The sequence below is a fragment of the Hemitrygon akajei genome, chromosome 20, assembly GCF_048418815.1.
Source record: "Hemitrygon akajei chromosome 20, sHemAka1.3, whole genome shotgun sequence".
Lineage (NCBI taxonomy): Eukaryota > Metazoa > Chordata > Chondrichthyes > Myliobatiformes > Dasyatidae > Hemitrygon > Hemitrygon akajei.
The window spans coordinates 35126017-35143821 of NC_133143.1; the positions used below are offsets into that span (position 1 = coordinate 35126017).

Consider the following 17805-nt stretch of genomic DNA (forward strand, 5'->3'; position numbering starts at 1 on the left):
ACTTAAAAGTTGAAGATAAAATGCAGATGATGGAGGCTATTTAAACTTGATACTCTTCCTTTTGAATCCTATTGCTATTTATTCTTTCTGTTCTTCACCCCACTCTTCTGCTTCCTCACTAATTCAGTTGATATTTGAATGATTCCAGAGCTAATGTCTCCACTAACCAGCACAGAAGATTATTCCATGCATTATTAATTTCTGTGAAGAAATGTATTCAGGTATCAATTCTGAAATTGCCTTGTACACCTCTCTCGCTTAACTTTGCTGTGGAGATTGAATTTAAAATTTCTGATTCTTTAAGGTCATTCTCAATTACTTTAATGATTGAAGAAGTGGAGTTTGCCTGTTGAAATACTTTTGTCAGTAGGAGTCAAACCTTTGCTGCTAGTAATGTTTCTGCCAAACCTTAGGGTTTAATACTCCATTTATACTCTCTATGTCTTCTGTCCAGTGCAATTCATGTTATATTATTCAACTCATTTTGTCTACGCTATACTTGCACAAAGCCCTGTTCCCACATGAGAGATATTAAGGATTTAAAAAAAATAATATTTGTATAAAATATAAGATCACCTTTGTCTGAGATGCATTTCTAAAAGTCTAAAGTATTTTCCTCTGGTTCATTTTTGTTTATATCTATCTGTTTATATCTATTATATATGCTGTTTCAAAAGTTTAATAGGGCAACTTGGTGTACAAGTAAGTTGTTTTATGGTTATTATTGTAGCATATTTTAAAAGATGTTTGAACTTTAGATTAAAAAAAACACATTTCCTCTCATCAAAACCACAATGGCATGGAAGCGAATGAGTAAAAATTATTTGTTAGTTTCCTGTCACCCTGCTTAATGCTACTCACACCACTGATTTGTTATAGTACACTTGGCCCTCCAGATATGTATGTCTACTACATTTTTTAAAAAGGGTCTCTGTTTAGGATAAGCGCAGCTATGTTGGGTATCTAGTGTGAACTCCTGCCTGTCACACCGGCTATGCAGAGCTGTGCCAAGAGTCATTGAAAGACACATGTTTTTCAATGGCATACGAGTAATGAATTGCTGAGGGCTGGTCTTGGGCAAGCCACATGGAGCAGTACAACTCCTCTTGAGTTGGCAAGAGGAGTAGAAGCCTTTGCATGGGACCAGCAGCACTTATTTCATGTGTTGACAGGTCGCTTGGATCCAGCAGACATTCTCATCATCCCTCACAGATTGGTCTCTTCAGATTCAGATTCAGTTTATTGTCATTTAGAAACCACAAATGCAATGCAGTTAAAAAATGAGACAACATTCCCCCAGAATGATATTACAAAAGCATACGACAAAACAGACTACACCAGAAAATCCACGTAACATTTGGCAATCCCCAATCCAGAGTCCGGAGAGGCTGCTGCGTATTAATATTGCGCTACAGTCTTAGCGTGTTCCCCGGAAAGGAGCTCCAAATCCACCAGACAAAAACAAGACCAAAAACTAAAGCTACAAGACCTGCACAAAACCACATAATTACAACATATAGTTACAACAGTGCACACAATAGCATAATTGATTTTTAAAAAAGCAGACTATGGGCACAGTAAAAATAGTCCAAGATGTTAAAGGACTGTAAGTTCAAAAGAAATCACCACAGTTTCCACAAGTCCCCAGGGTCCCGGCAGACTCGCCATCCCACGCCAGCGGCAGAAGGGAATGCCCCCACTATGGACTTCCACAGCGCCGCCCGACTCAGCCTCGCAGACGCAGCACACAATGAAAGCTCCGTTGAAACCAGCCTCACAGATGCAGCACACACCGAAAGCGACCTGAGTCCGTCGAACCTCCAAGCTGACGACCATCCCCTTCGGTACAGCTTGTCCGAGCACCATCCTCTGCCGAGCGTATTAAGACGGCCCCGCCAATGGCCATCGGCAACGCGACCCCGAGGACTGGGGGCCTGTTCTTCCCAGCAGAGTCCTGGACCTCACAGCAGCAGCAACGAAGAAGGTCTTCCTGGAATTTCCCAATGTTCCTCCGTGCTCCCACGTCCGTTTTCAATCGATTATGATTGCTCACGGCACCCCACTTCACAAATAACAGATAATCAGTTCCGGAGTAGCCGCTGCAAGCTGCGTCGCGCCGCCATCTTGGATCATCATTGTTCACGCTGAGCTTTGGAACAATGCATTGTTGCTGGAGCACAGTAGAGGGCAGGAATTTCGATAGTTCCATTTAATATCAGAGAATGTTTACAATATATGACCTGAAATTCTTACTCTCCTCAGACATAGAATAAACAAATAAACAAAGAATGAATAATAGAAAAAAGATGTAAGAACCCCTCCCACACACAAGCAGCATCAACCCCTCCCCCCACTTATTCTAGCATAAAGCATTAGTATTCCCACCACCCAATATGCCAGCAACAGGAAAGTCCTCAAAGAGAGACCATACTCTACAGTACGTCAGAAACTAACTGTCCACTCCAACATTTTTGACATCCAACACGCGCATGCACTCTCTCTCACCCTCCCCATCTCCCCCCTGCGCCCTCCCTCATTCCCCCTCTCTCATTCTCACTCTCACAAGGGAGATATCACATTGATAGGGAAGACAACAGTCGCTGTTTTAATGCAGTCTGAAATGTTGCTCTTTATTTCAAGTTCTCCAACTCAAGAATCAGCAAATTGATTAATGAGTGCAGAGCCTTGTCTTCGATGTTCTGACTCCCGCTACGCTTTAGTGCATGACACTGGCAAGAATTTGCGTCCCCAGGGCCATGCAGGCCCCGAAGTCACCTGACTTCAGGCTGAACCTGGACATACTGAAATGCAGCCGATTGGCGAGCTCCAGGAAAGGGAAAGTGCCGTCATGCAGAACCATTGTTGGCCCGAGGTCAACATAGTTACGTTGCTGTTTGTTCAGAGATAATAGAGTGCAAGCTTTGATTAATTACGAGTTGCGTAGTGAATTTTCTAACCTAGTTCCGTTGACAAACAAGCAGTTTTTGAGTGTCGCTGTAGATCGAAGATCCTGGTAGGACCCCAACCACTCTGAAAAGGAAAATAGAGACATTAGAATAGGGAGATTTTTACTGTTCCGCTGATGAGCTGGGAGAAGTCATCTGCTGGAGCCATCCTACCAGCAGGAAAGGAGGGCTTCATGTCCTGTTCTCAATACAGCAGCAGGGGTAGAAGGGTTCTCACCAGGTTCCAGCACAGCGGTGTTGTCGGTAATGAGACCCTATGTATAATGCTCTAATGACCCTGTTTCAGACTAATTTCATTATCACTCTCTTTCCTGGTAATGCATCCAGAGCCCTAAGCAAGATAGCATTGGCACTGATAAGATTAATTATAACCTTATCCTGGTAGTGTTGCTTTGCAAGTAAAGCGCACACAGAAATTAATGCTAACATCTGCATTTTGAATTTATGCTGTTAGTTTGGGAATTGCAGGTATTTTATTGTAAACTGTTGTCAATCTATATTTTGTTAATAACTCCAAACCCTAAAGGAGTAGCAGCAGTGGGTGCAATACAAAGATCTAATGTTCCTGCACCAGATCTTTAGTTGTCTTTTCTCAGTCCTTTGATGACCTCACACGCCTCTTTTGCAGTGTGTTGTCTTTAGTCCAGTTTCAGCTTCAGGTATTTAAACTAAAATATCTATCTAAGCATTTGATCCATTACTTTTGTTCCGGTCAAGGAGAAGGTAGATGGTTACACAGAAGAGAAAGGAATAGAAGGTAATGCTGATAGGATTGGATAATGAGGGATGGAGGCAGACTTGTGTGCAACAGGTTGACTCACTGGTTTGGATGAAACTAAGATTAATGAGGATAATACAGATCAGTAATACCATTTTAAAAAATATTCCTGTTGAATTTGTATGAATTATTCTTTTTGAATCTTTTTACTATAATTATTATTATTCAAAAATAGTGCTGGTACATCGAAGTAACAACACTTACAATGCCTCAAAAAAAAGAAATTATCTTAAAGATTGAAAATTTTTGTGAATAAATAAAAACCCTACTAAGCAAGAAAAGTGAGAAGAAAAAAAGAAACCCACTGGGGGCACAACCCCGGAGCCATGCGTCATACAGAAAGCTTCTAAAAATAAACATCAAACCGCCAACAAGAAAGAAAGATGTATCAAAAAAAATTTACACTTAGATCATGGAAGAAATCTATCAGTTAACTGAAATGATAATAACGAGCAAAGGAGCCCCATTTCTTCTCAAAATCAAATAAAGGTTCAAAGGTTCGACTTCTAATTTTCTCCAAGCTAAGACACAGCATAACTTGAGAGAACCATTGTGACAAAGTAGGAGCTGATACATCCTTCCATTTCAACAAGATGGCCCTCCTAGCTATCAATGTAACAAACGCAATAACATGTTGGTCAGACAGGTCGTGGTTTCTTGAAATAACTAGGAGACGCAGAAGATTCTTAGAGAAATTTAAGCCTTTATTTGCAAACAAAAGCTGAGACAATTAATGAACGTGTCACTAATTGCCCGCCGAGCCTAGTACACAGTATTCTTTATAGTAATTTCTTATCTTAGTTTCATTGGCATACCCTCGTCTCCTTTCTCAGTTACATTAGCATACCCTATCCGCTTGCAACGCTTATCACCAGCACATTAGCTTCTCGATTCGCCACCAATATTTTGTTCAGTAGCTTATACTTGTTCTAGTCTACTCCTTGGAACACGTGTCCCCCTTCCCGGCTTTGACTGGTTTTCATACCATCACACCACTCCACGATCCTGTCTACCACCGTTATCTCTACATGCTTACTTTCACTGTGAGCTACATTCTTAAGGCACTGATGCATTCAATAGTACAGAGGCAATACAGAGATTACAATCTAGCCAATAAATTGGATACATTGTAAATATAAGGCTGGTTTTTCACTGTTAGCTACATTCTTAAGGCACTGATGCGTTCAATAGTACAGAGACAATACAGATTCTGGCTAATAAATTGGATACATAGCAAATAGCAAACACAAGGCTGGCCACACAGCAAACAATGCAACTTTATTCTCCAATAGACACAGAAATACCATGGATATTTTGAGGAATTACTCCAAAAAGCACAGTCAATTTATTAGGTTGTAAGTTGATTCTGAGTGCTTTAGAAATTGTCGAAATTTTCAAAACTGTTTTAATATAGAACATGACCAGAACATATATGTCAGTGTGGCTATCTCAGTTTTACATCTATCACAATACTTGTCAACATTGGGAAATATTTCAGAAAGTTTCTCCTTTGTCAAATGGTAACGATGTACAATTTTAAATTGGATCAGTGTATGACTAGCACAGATCGAAGAAGAGTTAACCGGCTTCAGAATCCACGTCCGATCCTTCCATATAAAAGTCAAATTGAGTTCCTTCTCCCAATCCTGTTTAATCTTAAGTAAAGGACGCTTATCCCATTGTAATAATAAATTATAAATTCTTCCAATAGAACCTTCATATTCATAATAGTATCTAATAAGTCAGCCTCCAATATGTAAGGAAAAGTACTTAAATATTTTTTGTAAAAAATGGCTAACTCAAAGATATTGTAAAAAGTGTGAATATGAGAGAGAATATTTATCGACTAATTGTTCAAAAGACATCAATCTGCCATCTTTAAATAAATCCAAAAAAGAATTAATACTTTTATTTTTCCAAAGTAAAAAAATTGGATCCAAGAAGGTTTAAAAAAGTAATTACGATAATTATAGTACAAAGTTTAAATTTTTTAAGATTAAAAAAAATTGTAAATTTGTAAAGAGTGCTTAACCACAGGATATAGGTTTAAATTAGCAACTTTAGCTAATTGTATAGGTAGAGCAACTCCTAAAAACGAAGTTAAATAAAACTGTTTCACAGCTCTCAGTTCTAGGTCTACTCAAATTGGCCGATCATTCCTCTTCTTAGGCATCCGTTAGTCTCGTGAGACCATGGATTTGCGCCTTGGAAGGTTTCCAGTGCGCAGGCCTGGGCAGGGTTGTATGGGAGACTGGCAGTTGCCCAAGCTGCAAGCCTTCCCCTCTCCACGCCACTGATGTTGTCCAAGGAAGGGTGCTAGGACCCAAGCAGCTTGGCACCAGTGTCGTCGCAGAGCAATGTGTTGTTAAGTGCCTTGCTCAAGGACACAGACACGCTGCCTCAGCTGAGGCTCGAACCAGTGACCTTCAGGTTACTAGTTCGATGCCTTTATCCACTATACACTATACACTTTATACACTGATCATTCCTATCACCCCAGTATAACCAAAAGGACATATACCGCAAATTAACAGCCCAATAATACATTCTTAGATTAGGCAAAGCAAGACCTCCGTTCTTTTTCAACTTTTGCAAATGACATTTACCAATTCTTGGTCTTTTATTATCCCAAATAAAAGATAGAATAATAAAATCAATCTGATCAAAAAACTTCTTAGTCAAAAAAACAGGAATATTCTGAAATAAATACAAAATTTACCAAAATTTTTATATGAATTATAAATTGGATCATGTCATTTTGGAGATAGCATTGAAATCGTGGATGAAAGTCTAAACCTGAACCGTGAAGTCCATTGAATGTTGCATGCTGGCTTAGGTGCAGATCAAATCCAGGCTATAAATTAATATTTTATAAGAAAGAGTGGATCCATCAAAGCAGCAACACAGAGCTAAACTGGTAAACTAATAAAATATTGGAGGAATAACCCAATTCCCAAGAGGAGGGATATTTAGGACGCTGACATTTCCTTTCCCAGCTCAGTAGTGATGTCAGTGTTAATGAGCTCCAGTTGCAAATTCATTTGGTGTGCCTTGAGATAAAACTCGCCATTCAAGTACTGCCCAATGTAAAAGAAAATAGTTGTGAAAATTAGTAACTGTAGTTGTTAATTATAAAACATAGTTACCAATATGTCGAGCAGTTTTTGGATTAAAGAGGTATTTGTTTCCTGAAACTGTTTATATTTTGTCTGCACACTTCATAATGCAAATTCGGATACATAGGGGCAGGATCACCTTGTATTTGATGGTTGTGATTTAGACACTTGGCTGTGCAAACATTTAATGACAAGTTGTATTGACAAAATTTATAGGACGTTAAATGCTCCCTCTGTAGTTAATAAAGAAGTTTGTTCTCAGTTTAAGTGAGAACCTGAATAAACTGCTTGATAATTATTCGAGCATAAAAGGTTTTAAGATATTAACACTCTTTATAGCATCAGTAAACTCAAGTTTATATCGTAAACGTCTTATCATCCAACATTCCCTTTGAGAGAAAATAGGCTACAGGGAAACTAAGCAGAGGAATAGGGGCCAAATGGCCACTTATTTGTCACCAGGAAAAGTGAAAAATGTAAGCTACTACATCTCAACATTATTGGGAAGACATAATTTGACCAGCTTCAAAAGTGACATTGATTTTCCTCCAAACACAAGAAAATCTGGAGATGCTGGAAATCCAGAGCAACACACACAAAATGCTGAAGAATCTCAGCAGGCCAGGTAGCATCTATGGAAAAGAGTAAAAAGTCTTCTTTTCAGGCTGAGACCCTTCATCAGGACTACAAAAAAATATGTGAATTCAGAGATCCTCCATTGAGTTTGTAAAGTTACAAGCCAAAAGTAGTGGACTTCTCTTCTGTCCATAAGTACTTCTCGAATTATTGATGTAAAAAAAAGTCACGTGAAATTAGACTTCAGATTTACTTGAGGGTGAGAGAAAAATTGTAGGCTATTTGGCTAAGATCTGTGTTGAGCTTACAGGTGATTTTTATTTAGTACATGAAAAGTAGGAATGTTCAATGTCCAGGTCAGCATCTTTTTGTAGTCCTAAAAAAAAATCAAAGATCTCTTCCTGTTGCTAGTTTAATTCTTCAAAGGGGCAATCATTTTTTGAGATTGTAATGCCACACCTAACTCTGTGTTACATGAAGTCAAAATACAGCTTTAATTTGTCTTAAGTTGTATAGAGGTTCTTCAAATGGAAGCAGTTTTCATTATCTTCTAAGGCTGCTAGATCCATTGTCTTTATGACAGTGCCAAAAAATATTCATGTATTTAGTTTCTGATTATTTTTATTTTATTGGGAGGAGGTGTGTATAGACAATGTGTAATTGGCATGGGTAGCCAAGGGCTGAGGACAAGGACGGGCTTGACATCCAGTATTGAATAGCTGGGCCCATTGGCAAAGAACTGATGGTCCCTGCCAATGTATAACACCACCTTTAGCTGGGAGTGCTTAGAGAGGAAGGCTCTAAAAATTCTTGTTAGTGTAATAGATTGAAGCTACTCATGGAAAACTCAAATTTAAAATTAAATTACACTAGTTACTAGCAGATTTATTTTGCAATTATTTCTGATAGTAAATAATACATGAGAGTATGAGGAGGCCATATATCCCCTTAAACCTGTTCTTGCCAAGTGTAGTTACATATTTAAGCCGGTTCCTCCGACTGGGGCTTAGGCTGCCAACAGCGGATTGCCAGAGTCTTCTGTCCTGAAACTTCTGTCAGTGTTTCTGAGACTTTAAACTTTTACAGGATGGAGTTACTTGCCCCATGCCCAACCCTTCTCCTTACACAGCCAGGCTTGGGGCCATCCGTGACGGAGTTTTAAACCTGTTCTGTTCATTAAAATATTGAGTGATCTAATTCATCAATTCAACTTTTTTTTTTGCCCAGATTTATTTATTTTTGCTTCAAACGTTTGTTTTCCTCATTATCCAAAAATGCATCTCAGCCTTGGATATTCCCGGTGCTTAAATTTTCCAGTTTTGTTTTAGTTCAGTTGACTTTTTTCCGCATTTTTCTTTTGGTATTATCTCTCTTTCGTGTCTTTCTGACTCCATGGGTAGCTAAACTGAAATTTATGAAATTGTATGTTCATAGTCAATTATAACCAGTTTGCCATCAGTTCTTCTGAAAGGTCTTTGAGACACAAAACATTAAATAGATCCTCTTTCCACTGACTGGCTGAGTTCTTCCAGCATTTCTGTTTTGTTTCTACTAAACTGAATAGTTCAAGGACTTGCTATATTCTTTATTTCTGTACATCATCCCCCTTGAGTAAAGGTCAATGTCCAATTTCAGTTCTCCTAAATCACTGAGTAGAAGATTGATAAACGTGAGAGTCACATCATTTTGCAGATTGTAATTGAGCATGATGAAAACCTGCCAGAACAGAAAGTAGTTGTACAATTTTTATACTTCTAATTGCTGTTTGAATATAAACTATCATTAATGTTTCCCACCTAATTTTAGTATAAAGATGTGATGCTGTAATATTATTCCTGCTTTCTGATGCCAGGTACTGTAGCTCCTGTCTCTCTGCTCAACTTGAAATTACAAAGAAATTGAAATGTGAAAGGTTATTGAGCCAATCTATCCATATTAGTGGTTATCCTCCACACAGTCTATACTCTTAATCCATTACCTTTGTTTAAATGCAAATAGCCAACCCAGATATTTAAAGGCTGTCCTGGTTTCTGTTTTCATTTTCTGATACCAACAATATTTGCTTTGTGGTCTATTAATTTCGTTGACGTCATCATAGAACTAAAACTAAACAAGACCAATGGTAGGAAACATCTTTATATTTCAAATTGTTTAAATATCTTTGTCATAGAACTCAGAATTCCCTTAATTATTGTATTTTTATCACCTTATCAGCATAAGGAATTGGTTTGAATGACGTGTGAGCCTGAATGCCTAAATCCTTTAGTTCTTGTAAACCACCCACTTTTATTTCTCATGCAGTCTTGTTATAAATCCTTATATATTTTTTGCGCATTCCACAGCCTTATTGCAAATGCTGAGCCATTCATCAGTTTCACTCCTATAACTAAATTGTTCATGGTATGCAGTGAATAGAGTCTGTCAGATAACAAAATAACTTCCAGGTGCTGCTTCTCTTATTTCTGAGATTCTGTGAATAGCCCACTTTATTTTATTCTTCCTTAACTACCTTGTGTAGTATCTTCCTTTTTATTATAATATGCCTCATCTCTTCAATTAATTCAAGATTTGGCTGTGCTCCAATGTTGAAAAACTTCTTTTCTGTTCAATTTGAATAGGCTATTGGATATTAGTTCTATGTTCCTGTTTAAATATGAGCACAACAATTAATCCTATTTGCATTTTTAAAAATTACATGATCCTTTATATTTGTGCTGTAGTGGAATTACTGTAAATGCTGCATTAGAAAGCCAGATGCACTCCATCTGGCATTTTGTGGTCAGTTGCTTTTTTTCTATTCCACTACACTGGGCTTGTACATCAGTATCTGTACAAGAAAAAGTTAGCACAGAAGAGGATGAGTCACAAGTCTGTTGTACACTGTCAGCTATTAATTAAGAGAGATTTGAACTTTCAGCTTAGAAGTGAGGAACCAGAGATGTTGTCAAGAGCAGTTGTTTACAATAGTAAGTGAATTTGTAAAGAAAATCCTGAAATATTAGATAATAAACAGTTGGAGTAAGATGAAAAAACAGCTTCCAGTTAATAAATATATTTTTTAAATTAATATTGGCAAGTTCTTCATGCAGAGATCACCAGATAAAATTGCTATCTAAAATATTGTAGTATTAGGGAGGTTTTTTTTGATGGGCTTAAACTTGTGTGGCTTATGTTTTTCTGTGACTATCTGTGGTTTTGTTCCATAATACGTCGAACATTATTGTCTATGAATCCGCGAGTCTGCTCGAGGCAGAGACGGCCTGCCCTGGGGTTGGAGGACAATGTATGTACATTGGGAAGAAGGGACGAGGCTTGTTTTGCTATTTTTGTTGTTGCTTATTGTGTTCCATGATGTTCTTCTGAACATTGTGGGCATGTTATGTTGGCACCAGAATGTGTGGCAACTCTTGTGGACTGCCCCCAGCACATCCTTAGGTTGATATGATTGTTAATGCAAATGACACATTTCACTGTATGTTTCAATGTGCATGTGACAATTAAAATGAATCTGAATTTTTACTTCAAACATATTCTGGTCCAGCAGATGGCTACTAAGTAATTATGTTACTACGGTATCTGAAGAGTGAACGTAGGATAAATTACTTGATAATTTGCTCTCGTTTACTTGTTATTGCCATGGTTAATGGATTCCGTAGTGTATTTGAGTAACATCCTGAGGTCTCCATGCAGTTTGTATCTGCTTTCATTGTACTTTTGTTTATTTGCAAATTTAGTACTTTGTGTAATGTGCATTTTTTTCTTCTCCCATGAAGAGCTTTTTAGTTTCTCAGCAATGCATTAAACATGTGAATTCATTATTCCAAATTTGTAGCATTAATTCTCAGTTGTTAGTGCAGTGCAATGTATTCCATCCCTTTCAATGGTATGTCCTCAACACAATCACTGAATTATATGGTTGTCTTCAGATTACAATGGGAAATCTGATTAAAATTTTAAATTCACATGAATATATGACTGGAATTTTTTTTAAAAAGTAAGGTGAAATGATAGTTTAACCCTATGGTATTTAAATTGTAACAAATTCAGAATGATATCCTTTGAAAAGATAATATTTTCCTATTCATTTTTTTGGAATCAGTGCATCACTGGAAAAGCTGGCATTTATTATCAATCTCTGATTGCCCTTGAAAATTTGTTGATGATCCAACTTTTTGAACAGAACAGTCATTCTGATTAAAGTACTCCCACATTGGTGTTGAAGACGGAGTTCCAAGATTTAGATCTAGTGACTTTGAAAGTAAGACAATACTTCCAAGGCAAGATGGCATGCACCTTGGGGCCTAAAAGGTTGCTGGTGCTGTCCCCATGCACTGTAGGCCCTTGTCCTTGGTATGTGCTGTCAGAGAAGCCATGAGGAATAATGCAGTCCATTTGGTAGACAATTAGGCTCCTGAACTGGTTTAATTGTTTATAAAGTTTTGTTGTTCTTTTTCTTGTAAATGCCTGCAAGACAATGAATCTCAAGCATGTATGTATTTTAATAAATTTACTTTGAACTTTGAGATGGCATATACAGCAGCCGCTATAGCAATAATGGCAGATAGTATACCAGTGAAGTCGGCGATCATGTCCTTGAAAGCATCAAAGTTGCTTGAGAGCTGTTGGAGTTGCATTGAATCAGGTTTAATATTGCTAACATACGTCGTAAAATTTGTTGGTTTGCAACAGCACTGCATGCAATATATTAAAAATATATAAATTGCAATAAGAAATATATTTTTTAAAATTATTTATTTAAATATTGCAATATGTGAGCAAAAGTAGTGAGATTGTGTTCGTGGGTTGTTCAATTGTCCATTCAGAAAATCTGAAGGTGGATGGGAAGAAGCTATTCCTAAAGCGTTGAGTGTGTGTCTTGAGGCTCCTGTATTTCTTACCTGATAGTTGCAATGAGAAGTGGAAATGTGCTGGGTGATGGGGTCCTTAAATATGGCTCCGGAAAATTGAAAAATTGTAGAAGATGACATCTAGATTTTTTTCAGCTTCATAGATCTTAATGATTTTGTATTTTGTTTTCCAAAACCTTCAAGAATTCCCAGTTGAGCCTCAACTAGAATATTAGTCTAGATCTTGTTAAGCTGGTTTCCCTGCCCAGAATTAACATTTGTAACTGTTCAGTGTCGGGCATATCTAATACGAATGCAAGATCCATACTTTCCAAGCTTGAAGGTTTCTTTATGTTAGTCTTTTGGTCTGAGCTAATGCCCTACCTCCTGCAGTGCAATGAGATGACTTCATCTCATAAACTTGCCTTGAATGTTTTGCAGACAGCAAAGCCTTGCCTCCAATTTTGTCATCTCGTAAAAGTTGATTTTTTTTACATCTCTGGTATTTTAAAACAGTTCATAAAGCACTAGATCGAAGTAGATAATTTTAAAGCTACATTGTTTAAATGACTTTTAAAATAAAGTTGTAGTTAACAAAACACCTGATAACACATTTAGAAATTAACCTGTTTCAAATGGTTTAAATGGTTTCATTTTATTATCATTGGAGAATATATACAGTATATGACCTGAAGTTCTTGCTCTTCGCAGTCATCCACAAAAAAAAAGCCAAAAGAGAACCCCAAGGAATGAATAGAAAATGATAGAACCCACAAGCCCCCTCTCCTCCTCCTGCACAAGCAGCAGCAATGCATCGACCTCCCCCTCCCTCCCACTCATTTCAGCAGAAAGCTTTACCACCCACCAAATGACAGCAAAGCCTCCAAAGAGAGATCATGATCTGCGGTCCAAAAAAAACTGTTGTTTACCTGACAGTTCGGCATGCCACAGGTTCTCTCTCACTAACAAGGGACACAGAGATATCACCCGTTTCACAGAAAAAGGGGAGACCAACAAACAGTCGCTGTTACGATGTTGAAGTCTGCCAAATCACTTTTATTCTAAGATTCTCTGAATAAAGAATTGGCAGCAAACTCAAGTGTGTGAGAGAGAGAGAGAGAAACTAGAGATGTCCATCTGCAGCATGCACTTCCGCAAATTCTTGTTGTTCCATCCCCATCGCCTCAGTTAGCAGCATCCACCTTTAGTCGGTTGTCTACAGGGTGGCATGCAGGTGTTTTCCAGGCTGCTGCTGGAGAATGTCAGAAAATGCCGGTCAGTGAGCAAGAGCAGAAACTCATCTGCTATTTGAGTGCTTGCAGATCAGGGACTTCGATAGAACCCCAGCCACCTTGAAAAGAAAATAAAGTGACACTGAAGAGAGGAAATTAAGTTGTTTCCGCAGATGAGCTTGAAGAAGCAGCCATTTGGTGCCGTCTTACCTCCGCCCTTAAAATTCAAAAATCTGAAACGTATTTTTAAAAATATCTTCCCCATAACCTCTAAATCCACTGCCCATTGAAATCACTGAGATCACTGAACATTGAAAGTTTAACCTGATGTAGGATCCACTTCCCAAGTGGCGTTAAGTAGCTGAATGAACTAACAAATTAAACACTTCAAATCTGCTGATTTGTCTAAGACAGTGCAAGTGTAGAAGCCCAAAACTTCCATTGAAGTAGCTAAATACAGTAGTTCAGTGTTAGTCAACAACATCTAGAGCAATCTGTTTAATTTTGGCCGTTGCAATTTAGAAAAGTTCCAGGATATTGGTAGAATGCATAGAATGATGCTGGAGACAAGTGGAATTCATAGTACAGAGATGTGCTCAAAATCAGTAAAGGTTCTAATGAAATGAACAAGTTATAGAAAGCTATTTTCAAGAGGATACAGGCTTAGGATAATTGGTAACAAAATAGTTAAAGTGAAATTATCCCTTGAGTTTGTGCTATGATTTAAAATACATTGAAAGGATGATTACCTTCTACCCAAGATCTATTAAGCACACTGTCCTGGAAGGCCTATTGTCTCTGCCTGCTCCTACCCTGCTGAACTGATGTCCTCATATCTGAATTCTATTCTATCCTGCTTGGTTCAGTCCCTTCCCACCTACATCCCTGACACTTCTCATACCCTCAATTTTCTCAGTAACTTTAATTGCTTGACCCTGACCACCTCATCTTCACCATGGATGTTCAGTCCCTATACACTTCTATCCCCCATCAGGAAGGCCTCAAAGTCCTCTGCTTTTCTGAGAAAGGAACCAACCAATTACCCCCCCCCCCCACTACTACCCTGCTCCAGACCCAAATCAACCCAACCCAAGCTATGCTCATCTCTTCATCGGCAATGTAGAACAATCTATGTTCAAAGCCTTCCCCAGTTATACTTCCCAACTCTTCCTCAGCTGCATTGACAACTACATTGGCTCTGCTTCATGCAACCACGTTGAAGTTGTCAATTTTATCAATGTTTTACTCTTAACTTCCACCTTGCCCTTAGATTCACTTGGTCTATCTCTGACACCTCACTGCCTTTTATTGATATCTCTGTTACCATCTCTGGAGACAAACTGTCATCCAACATCTTTTATAAACCTACTGATTCCTATGCTACCTCGACTAAACCTCTTTGCATCCTATCTCCTGTAAAAATGCTATCTCTTTTCGTATTTTCTTCACCTCCACTGCATCTGATCCCAGGATATAGCTTTCCATTCCAGGACATCAGAGGTGTCCTTCTTCAAAGAATTGGGTTTCTCTCCCTCTGTTATTGACGCTGTCCTCACCCCAACTTACTGCCGTTGCAATAGTGGTAGAGTCTCTCGTGTCCTTACCTACAATCCCATTAACCTCTGCAACTTCAGCCATCTCTAAAAGGATCCTAACACTGAGCATATCTTTACCTTTCCTCCACCCACTCCCCCCCCCCCCCCCCCCCCCCCGCCGGCTTTCTGCAAGGATCACTCTCTTCACGATTCCCTTGTTCAATCGTCCCTCCCCCTAATCTTCCTCCAGGCACTTATTATGCTATACCTGCCCATGCACTCCTCCCTCACCTCGATTCAGAGTCCCAAACGGTCTTTCCAGGAGAGGCAACATTTCACATGTAAACCTGCTAGGGTCATCTGTTGTGTCCAGTGTTCCCAAAGAGGCCTGGTTTACATTGGTGAGACCCGCTGCAAATTGGGCAACCACTTTGTCGAGCACTTCCACTCCATCTGCCACAAGCATGACATCCCAGTGGCCAAACATGTTAATTCTGATACCCATTCCTATGGTAACATGTCGATCCATGGCCGCCTCTTGTGCCATGATGACACCACCCTCAGGGTGGAGGGCAATACCTTATATTCCCTTTGGGTACCCTCCAACCTGATGGAATGAATATCGATTTCTCCTTACAGTGAACCAATTTTGCCCCTCCCCCCACCGACCCCCACTTCTTCTATTCCCACTCTGACGTTTGATTTCTCTCACCTGTCTTGCTTTCCCCTGGGTCCCCTCTTCTTTCCCTTTCTCCTATTGTGCTCTCTCCTATTCTATCAGATTCTTTCTTCGTCAGCCCTTGACCTTTCCCGCCCACCTGTCACTATCACCTTCCAGCCAGCTTCTTTCCCCTCCCCCACCTTTTTATTCAGGCATCTTCCCCCATCCGTTCTATTTTGGCCCGAAACGTCGACTGTTTACTCTTTTCCATAGACGCTGCCTGACCTCCAGCAATTTTTGTATGTTGATTGAAACATAGTCTGTAATAATGCTTGCATGAAAATTGGTTAAATGCTTGATGGGAAAAGGCAGCAGGAGAGATCCTGTGTGAAGTTACAGCTGGTTAGCACATTACATTGAAATTGGTAAATTATGAGTTACTGCCCTTCTGAGTACTCTTGCAGCTGAAATCTGTACTATTTTCTCCCTTAACTTTTGAATGGGAAGATTCAGTATAATGTGACATCATCCTGCCTCTTGTTTGATTAGAAACTTAATTTCTCCAGAGCATTACATTGTAGTATTAATTAGACTTGTTCCTAAGTGATTGGTTTTTAAGAATATTTGCATTTGAACTTGCAAGTGAATAACTGCATGGGGCATCTGCCATCCTGGTGAATGGCCTCTCTGACCAATGAGAGACAGGAACAGAAAGTTTAGTATGGATGAAAATTAAGGTGAAAAGGACTGGCTGAAATTATTGTTGGTAATTGGAATAGAAAGGGAAAAAAAAGATTTAATCATGAGAGGGTGAGTGATAGGAAAGTAAAAAATAGGAAGGAAAGTAAGAAACAAAAGGGGGAAAAAAGAAAAATTCTCAGTTAATTCACGACTGAAAGATACGAAACTCCATATTTATAATTATTTTCAAGGCAGGAGAGGTCAGTTAGTTGTCATTAATATCTACCACATTATCAAAAGTATACTTGTATTATTAATTGGTCATCATTTTGTGAGTTTAAACAGAAATTCAATGTCCTGAAAATCATTGGGAGTTTAAGCACTAGGATGCATTTTCACAAAGCTGACTGGAGTGGTGTAAATGGCCAAGTGACAAATGGTTTGTAGTTCAAGGGCTGTCTTTTCATCATTACATTGCTAGCTAATAAATATTTATGATGTTGTGCATTGTTTACATGCAATTTTTCAGCAATATCTTCCCTATTGTGTATGAACTAGAATTATTTTTATTTGGGTTACAGACCTTCCATGGATTGTGCTTAAATATTAATAGGGTGTTCTGTTACTCTACAGAGGATCTGGAGTCATAAATGTTTAAGAACAGAATTAAGAAAGCACAGTACTGTTTATGATTACACTAAACTAAGGTATACCCTCTGTAAGCTTGAGGTCTTCATAACTCTGCTGAACATGACCTAATGTACAGCAGCTCTATTTGCTTACCATTGCTCTCAATTAAATAGGTTCTTCCTCTCAACTTTAAAGCCCTCCATGGTTTCACTTTCACCATCCCTACTGACTCTGTCTTACAAATTATTCCAACTCCACTGTTGTTCTTACTCATTATGAATTCAAGCACTGATGTTTCACTACCAACATTTTGATTACTGAATTCTTCCCACTATTCCTTTACCTCTTTCCTTCTTTAACACACTTGTTCAAAATTATCTCTGACCAAAACTTTTGCAATCACTTGATTTCAAACTTCTATTTGTTAATGTTTTTGTGAAACACCTTTGCATATTTTGCTAAATTAAGGAAGTTTTACAAAAGCTTTTGTTGTAGTTACACCTGATTATGCTTTTCCAAAATCAGTATTTGTATTTGACTGAGCAACACACAAAAGATGCTGGAGGAACTCAGCAGGCCTAGCAACATCTATGGAAAAGAGTACAGTCGATATTTCGGGCCGAAACCGTTCAGCAGGACAGATGCTGCCTGGCCTGCTGAGTTCCTCCAGCATTTTGTGTGTGTCACTCGGATTTCCAGCATCTGCAGATTTTCTCTTGTTTTTGAGTTGTATTTGACCTGCTGGTTATAGATTTTTGGCTGGCTTTTATTAGAATGGAAAAC

At 38.6% G+C, this 17805-nt stretch overlaps 1 protein-coding gene across 5 annotated transcripts in view; it reads left to right on the forward strand.

Annotated features, from left to right (window-relative positions):
* Positions 1-17805, forward strand: part of brd9 (bromodomain containing 9) — a 71500-nt gene that overhangs the window by 50747 nt on the left and 2948 nt on the right. Inside the window, exon 17 of one of the 5 annotated variants that reach the window (XM_073024155.1) lies at positions 17026-17617. The exons of the other annotated variants lie outside the window; for them this stretch is intronic. Within the exon in view, the coding sequence (XP_072880256.1) occupies positions 17026-17042 (17 nt within the window). The 3' untranslated portion in view covers positions 17043-17617. Of the gene's footprint in view, positions 1-17025; positions 17618-17805 lie in introns of those variants that run through there. 5 annotated transcript variants of the gene reach the window in all.